The sequence below is a fragment of the Cornus florida genome, unplaced genomic scaffold (genome assembly GCF_030987335.1).
Source record: "Cornus florida cultivar Cherokee Brave unplaced genomic scaffold, ASM3098733v1 CherokeeBrave_3.0.0_Hap2_Chr07, whole genome shotgun sequence".
NCBI classification, from domain to species: Eukaryota; Viridiplantae; Streptophyta; class Magnoliopsida; order Cornales; family Cornaceae; genus Cornus; species Cornus florida.
This window is the reverse complement of record NW_026775577.1, coordinates 12,728,013-12,735,739: the sequence shown is the minus strand read 5'-3', so window position 1 is coordinate 12,735,739 and position 7,727 is coordinate 12,728,013. Positions and strand designations below refer to the sequence as shown.

Sequence of the window (7,727 nt, the reverse complement as noted above, 5' to 3'; positions counted from 1 at the left end):
AGTGCGTTAGATTTTCACATGAATTTTAGTGATAATCAATTGAACTAGGAAAATGAGTTAAATTAGGAAATGAAATTGTCTAGTGATTACCACAATCACCCATCCATAACTTTATATATGCATTATATATATATATATATATATATATGGATTTTTATGGACAACTATTGTCATGAGTTTAGAATTTCAGCTACACCCCTAAATTACCAAGGTGTAGTATCTCTCGAAACAAAAACCTTGTCAATTGAACGGGACTGTTCAATTTGTTAGAAGCGGTAATTAAATTAATATGTATTTTTCAACATGAGAACATATTTTACATATATATATATATTATAATATAGGCTAATTTAGTGTCAAACGATGAGCTAATTGAATCATCCAAAACTCATCTTCACCATTTAAAAACTTCTGGTGCACTGTCAAATAAGAGTGACTCGCGGGTACGAAATACGAATTAGCACAAAGAATGCAATACTTCAAATTATATGACCTTAGAAACTCATTTACAATGTGAGAAAATGTTAAAGTACTGGGCCGTGGAGATTATATGGACCATTATCTTGTCCTGGAAGCATATTTAGCCCACCCAAAAGCCAAACCTAGATTTTGGTATTTTGGCCTTCACTGCTATGAAAATTAAGCCCAACCCAAAGAAGCCAAACACAAGAAAACACAGACCACTTGAGTTAGCTGAATGGGCTGTTTTGTTTGTTGAAAGCGGTAAATCAATTTGTATTTCTTATAGTCCATTTTACAACAGATTCTCTTGAATATATAAAATATACCAATCCAAATGCTGCTACCTTCAAATTTTTTTGTTTTTTTTCAAAATATTCTCATAGCTAAAATTAGCACTTGCTGCTTTACAACTACGGCCACCGATGCTCGGACGTGAACAACCAAGTCAAATGGTAGCATTGTGCATGTAGGTTGTGGTCACATGGTCAATTGAGAGTAGACAAGGTGTCACCGTGTTATCTAATTATAATAAAATAACTGTGTGAGTATGATTTTCACTTAAAATTTTTAGGCATTCTCTTAAATCATTTGAAAACCGATTTGCGATGTGAAATTGTACACTATTAGTTACAATTCTAATCACACTTTGAATCTAAGTAGAATCCTTTAATATTGTTTTGAATAGAGTGTGGGTTACTAAACTAGAAAGTGCACCACCATAGACGCGAGTCTATTTATAATCACTACGGATGTTATACCCAATGCAACTGAAAAAGAAAAAAATACTTTGAATTGAGGGGGTGGAGCCCTTCGAACGCCAATGAATCTTATTAAGTAGAATAATGATGGATTTTATGAATTGAAATATTTTTACCATGTTAATTTATGTATTTTTTATAATCGGCTTAATGCTCGCTATTTTGATTAATATCGGCTAATTTTATGTCAAATCATGTATATGCTCTAGCTTCACTATTTACAAACTCGATTACAACGTGAGAAAATTTCAAAGTACCCATTTCCCCAATAATTTGAAATGCATATAACTACCCACAATTACCATAATTCAACTTTTTTCAAAATTACAGACACAATAATGATACAAACTATGAAGCAATTATCGTATTTCTCACTTCTCAATACCAGCTAAAGAGTAGAATAGTTGGGAATTGGATTTCATGGGCCGTGCAGATTATTTGGATCGTTACCTTGTCTTGGAAGCATACTAGCCCACCTGACAAGCCTTGGAGACAAAGCTAGATTTTGGCCTTTGGGCCTTTGCTGGTATGAAAATGAAGCCCAACCCAAAGAAACCAAACATCTAGAGAACACACAGTGCACCAGAAGTTTACTAGATGTTTGGTTTCTTGTAAATAGACTCGCGTCTATGGTAGAAGTTTTCACGCATATACTGTTTAGTTTGTTGACAGAAGTAGAAATCAATTTTTATTTCTTGTAATCCATTTTCAGTGATTCTCCTGTATACAATACCAATCCAAATGCAACCTTCAAATATTTTTTTTAATACTTTCATAGCTAAATTTAACCAATGAGTTGCGATATTAGGTTATTACTTTCTAAAGGGAGGTCAAGAGTTTAAATCTTAATGAAAGTATATGCGTGAGTAGCAACTAAAAAAAATTATAATAATAAATTTAACATTTGTTGCTTTACAATTAGGGCCACAAATGATTGAGGACATGAACAAACACGTCAATAAGTTGTGGTCGCATGGTCAAGTGAGGGTAGACAATGGTGTCACTATGTTGCATGTAATTTGCCAGGTCCGAATTAGCATTCAAAGTGGAATAATTCAAATTATATGACCTTAGAAACTCAATTATATTGCTGACAGTGACGGACCCAAAAAATTTGGGGGGGGGGGGTGAATTTTTAATTTGTGGGTACAAGATTATATGATGGGTTCATTTTTGTAATTTTAATGGGGTTTTTTTCATAAATTTTAAAAAAATTTAAGTATAAAATGAAAAAAAAAAAAAATCAGTGGGGCAAATTATAATTATAGTGGGGGCATCTTCATAAATTATCAAAATTTGAAGTATAAAATGCTAAAAAAAAAGAATTCAATGGGGGCGAATTGTAATTTTAGGAGGGGCATTTTCATAAATTTCAAAAAAATTAGGATATAAAATGAAAATATTAAAAATTCAGAGGGGGCATCCGCCCCCCCCCCCCCCCCCCCCCCCCCCCCCCCCCATGCTGGGTCCGTCCCTGATTGCTAAGAAAATTTCAAGTTCTCATTTCCATAGTAATCTGAAATGCATATAATTAACCACAATGCCATAATTTATTTTTTCTTAAACCTACTGACCCAATAATGATATGAACTATGAACTACTACTAATATAATTCTCTCTCCCGGTACTGGCTAAAAAGCATAATACATTAAGCAAGCTTATGTTGGGTCTTGGGCAATCCTATTTGTTAGATATAAGAGAGAGCATAGAACTTTGTATTGTCTTGATTTAAGAGATGTGTAATATAAGAGTACATATGAGTTTATATAGGTGATGAGATGTGTGGAGAGTAAGAAACCTAAACTTTATATGATAAACCTATACATAGTTAGAATATATTCTACAATATAGTAATAAAACATATCTTCACCAAATCCATCTTCAGCAGCGGTGCCAGAAGTAGCGCTATGTCAGACACAGCCAGCAGCGGTGCCAGCAGTAGTGCCATTTCAGCTGTTAATTGTGTCTTTATCTTCATCATGGGTGAAAACCCATCTTCACCAAATCGCTTTCGCCATACCGCTTTCAAGATCTCATTTTCAAACTCAAGATGATTTCATTCAATCCACCTTGATTTTAAGGGGGCTGTTAGAATATATTGTAGAATATATTATTACTATATTTTAGAATATATAGAATATATTCTAAACATGTATAGGTTTACCATATAGGGTTTAGGTTTCTTACTCTCCACATATCTCGTTACCTACATAAACTCACATGTAATCTTGTATTACACATCTCTTACATCAATACAATACAGAGTTCTATACTCTCTCTTATATCTAAAATGGTATCAAAGCCTTTTGATCTCTGGTAAATAATCTACCAGTTTATCATAGTCACTGCTGGGGATGGCGCCATTAGTCCCATCCTCGGCGGCAGCGATCAACCTTCAAACTTATACTTCTGCATCCCAACTTTCAGTCTCAAGTCCTCTATAATCAACAAAATCCTTATTTGGCCGCCCAATCAACCTCCAAGACACATTAACAGCGGTGCCAGCAGTAGTGCGTCACCTGCCACAACAGTTACCTTGTCAGACACAGCCAACAGTAGTGCCATGTCACCTTCCACATCAGTTGCCATGCCAAACACAGTTAGCCGCGGTACCAGTAGTAGTGCCACGTCGATCACCTGTTAATCGTGCCTCCATCATCATATATTGCATTCAATCTTAAATTGAGTTCATACTCACCTTGAGTTTGAGGGGGACTATTAGATTAGAAGTTTACCCTTTTATCTACCATGTAAGTTTCTTACATATTACAAATTATCATATATGAGTACAACTACTATAATGGTATATATAAGTTACTTATTCATCGCTCACCTACCCCAAAGCATTTTTTCTATATATAAGACATTTAAGATATTTCATACATCAATACAATATATAATTGCTCTCTTTATTTCTAACACTGTTCATGTCAATGTTCAATACATTAAGCCCCTGATGTAGATTGCAAATTTTAGTCACTTCTAACTCTCAAATGATTTGCAAATTTTGGTTGCACAAAATCTCCCACAAATTATGTGCACTATTTTTTATGAGTTCCAAACTAAAAACATAACGAAAGTATTCCCAAAGGAAAATAAGTTTCATTGATCACAAATGAAAATAAAACCTCATAAATCACAACATATCATTGCAACCATTATTAAAATACCAAGTTATCCTCAAATCAACAAAGTCTTTTTCTTGCAATTATACACTCCGTATCTTTCATTCAAAATCGTGTACAGTCAAGAGCTCAAAAATTTACCAGCACTTTTTAAAGTTTTACCATAATTTTTGTTATCCTCCTGGAAAATTAATCAGTGAAATTCAAAGGTGACTGGCTTGACCCCTGACTCGGTCTTCCAGTCAAACTTCAGCCGACTCAGCTCAATCAATAATTGTATGTAACATATTGTTGGACTCTCATTTTCAAATCTTCAACGGTCAATATTCAATCTCTCCAACGTCTAAACCTTCCCACTCTATCATTTTGAATCTTTCCTTTCAAATTTTCTTTCCCCCTACTGTTTCCCCTCCTTTGACTCACCTAAAACTTTTCCATAAAAATAATACATACATGCACACACACACACACAACTCTCTCTCTCTCACACACATACACAGTCACATACATACCCACACAACTCTCTCTCTCTCTCTCTCTCTCTCTAGCTTTCTTTCTATATATATAAACCAATCAATTTCACTTGCTATTCATTAACGGCTAGCGCATATAAAGCTATGAAGTGTTACACTTGTTATTTGATTCCCTTTCCCTTACTCTTTTCCAACCTTTGACTCATCCAAACAACCTTACTATAAAAGATATATAAAACCTAGACACACACACAAACATATATACCACATACACAAATAGAAAAGCCTTTGAGATTTATAGTAGTACTTCTGTTCTTTGTTTCTTGCTACACTCAACGATATGATATTTTATTGGAGAAGAAGAAGAGCTGTTCGTCTTGCCGGTATGAACAAACTCTCAGACGATGCCAATTCCGACGTGGAGATCACAGTTCCTAGCCATTTTCAGTGCCCAATCTCTCTTGAATTGATGAAAGATCCTGTCACTCTGTCCACCGGAATCACCTATGACCGAGAAAGCATCGAAAAATGGATCGAAACCGGTCACACGACATGTCCGGTCACCAAACAAGTGTTGTGGAGTTATGATCAAATCCCAAACCATGCCATACGTAAGATTATTCAAGAGTGGTGCGTTGAGAACCGGTCTCATGGCGTCGAACGGATCCCAACGCCTCGGATTCCGATCACCCAATTGGAGGTTTCGGAGGTGTGTTCGAAGATCATGTCTTCAACAAGACACGGGGATGAGAAAAAGTGTGAAGAATTGGTGGGAAAGATTGAGAAATGGGCAAAAGAGAGCGAAAAAAACAAGAGATGTGTAATTGAGAATGGCACTGGCTTTGTGTTGTCTTCTTCGTTCGAGTCATTCGCGAGTGTTTCGATAGAGAAACATGAATGTTTGTTGAAGATGATCTTGTCAACACTGACATGGATGTTCCCACTTGGTGTAGAGGGCCAATCCAAGCTAGGTTCAACCACTTCTTTACGTTGCATGGCATGGTTTTTGAAAGGGGAAGATAAATCTTCAAGGCAAAACGCAGTTTTAGCCCTAGAAAAGCTACTTTCATTGGATCAACAACATGTTAACGCGCTCGCGGAAATTGAAGGCGTTGCAGAAGCATTATTCAAGATAATTATGGTACCCATCCGCCCCAAAGCCACCAAAGCTTCTCTAATGGTGATTTATCACTTGATTTCTCCGTCCGCGACGAGTGAGAATATGACAATTATTAGGAGGTTTGTGGAGATGGGGTTGGTTGAATTGATATTAGAAGTTGTTGTGGATGCTGAAAGAGGCATATGTGAGAGGGCTCTAGGTGTTTTGGAGTGTATGTGTGTGTGTGATGAAGGGAGAGAAGTGGCTTTAAACCATGCACTAACTACGCCTGTGTTGGTGAAGAAGATTTTGAGAGTATCGGAGACGGCGACGGAGTTTTCGGTTTCGGTTCTTTGGAAGCTTTGCAGGGATGAAAATGGAGGTGTTGTGGTTGAGGCAGTTCAATTGGGTTGTTTTCAGAAGCTGTTGGTTGTTTTGCAGGTGGGTTGTGGTGAGAGAACAAAGGAAAGGGTTACTGAGTTGTTGAAACTGTTGAATCGCTATAAAGATAGGTTTGATTGTGTTGATTCATCAAATAATTTGAAATATCTCAAGAGATCATACTGATTTTTGATAAATTATTGGAAGTTGTTATTTTCCAAGTGAAGATATTATTTACTATAACATACAGTGTTTGAAATGTGGAAATAGCCTATGCTATGCTTAATTAGGTTATATTTTATAATTGAGTCAAAAAAAGATGTACAAGGATATAAAGTACTAAAGATATGATTCAATATTATGGAGTCGGGAAATTCTGGTTCATTTGTTGACAAGTTCAATTTAATTTATATGTATTAGCTTTTTGAAGACTCGTTCATGTGTTAAAAGTTTTTTTACCCATGTTAATTTGTTATACCTTCCAAAAAAACCTTTTGTATTGCATGTGGGAGTATCAGATTGGCACATTAAAACTATAAGCTTCTTGGTTAGTTTTATGGGAAGAATTTTCTGTTTTTTGAGATCTGAAAATTAGAACACAGTACAAAACGTGATTGGTTGATAGTTTTTAAAATTTATTTATTTATTTTTTTTGTAAATTTTGTTAAAAAAAATAAAATAAAACATTTTATAATTTGTATTGGTAATTTTTATATGATGATGTCAGCGTATCGCGCTGTATGATGTGATCGAAGAAGAGAATTAAAATGGAACGACAATAATGATGGAGCCACCAATTGACAATATCACCTCACTATTTAAATTTATAAATAGGGTAGGGTAGTTGCGAATTATGGATAGAAATGGTAGTTGATGAGTGGTATTCTACTCCATGAGTTTGTCTCTTTTTTAATTTCCCCTAATACTTCAATTTTAATTACTCTTCAATTCACAAGCAAAGTAATACATCCAGTTTTTCACAATAATAAGTTGCTAATCTTCATTCAAATGAAATGAAATGTTATACGTGTAAAATGTTGTGACTATCAATATCATGTAAAAAAAAACTCATTTGAAATTTTGAACACAAATATAATACTTCATTTTTATTGGTAGCTGTCATTAAATCCATCTTTTATCTTGTTATGGATGTTGAAAATACATAATATATATATCAAATTGCAACATAGCAATCATACACAATCTGATGAACCAACATTTTTCATGAATTGCAACATACAAATTATACACATACATACATATATTCTTCTTCCTACCTTTTCTTATGACCCGCTAAATGTGTTTATTTTACAGACTCTATAGCAGCATTTCAATTAAATGAAGAATTGCAACTTATTAGCATGAAGTCTCTGCAGACTCTGCTTAGCTTTGCTCGTGAAGTGAAAGTAAAACTTGTTGAAGTATTAAA

At 34.8% G+C, this 7,727-nt stretch overlaps 1 protein-coding gene across 1 annotated transcript; it reads left to right on the top strand.

Moving 5' to 3' along the window:
* The first annotated feature begins 4,961 nt into the window (after positions 1–4,961).
* LOC132267483 (U-box domain-containing protein 21-like) lies at positions 4,962–6,727 on the top strand. Its single transcript, XM_059768643.1, has one exon. It carries the CDS (start codon positions 5,159–5,161, stop codon positions 6,482–6,484), a length of 1,326 nt encoding a protein of 441 aa, XP_059624626.1. The 5' UTR covers positions 4,962–5,158; the 3' UTR covers positions 6,485–6,727.
* Positions 6,728–7,727: the final 1,000 nt, after the last annotated feature.

Coding starts and splice junctions, on each gene's coding strand:
- LOC132267483 (XM_059768643.1), top strand. CDS start 5,159: ATGATATTTTATTGGAGAAGAAGAAGAGCTGTTCGTCTTGCCGGTATG.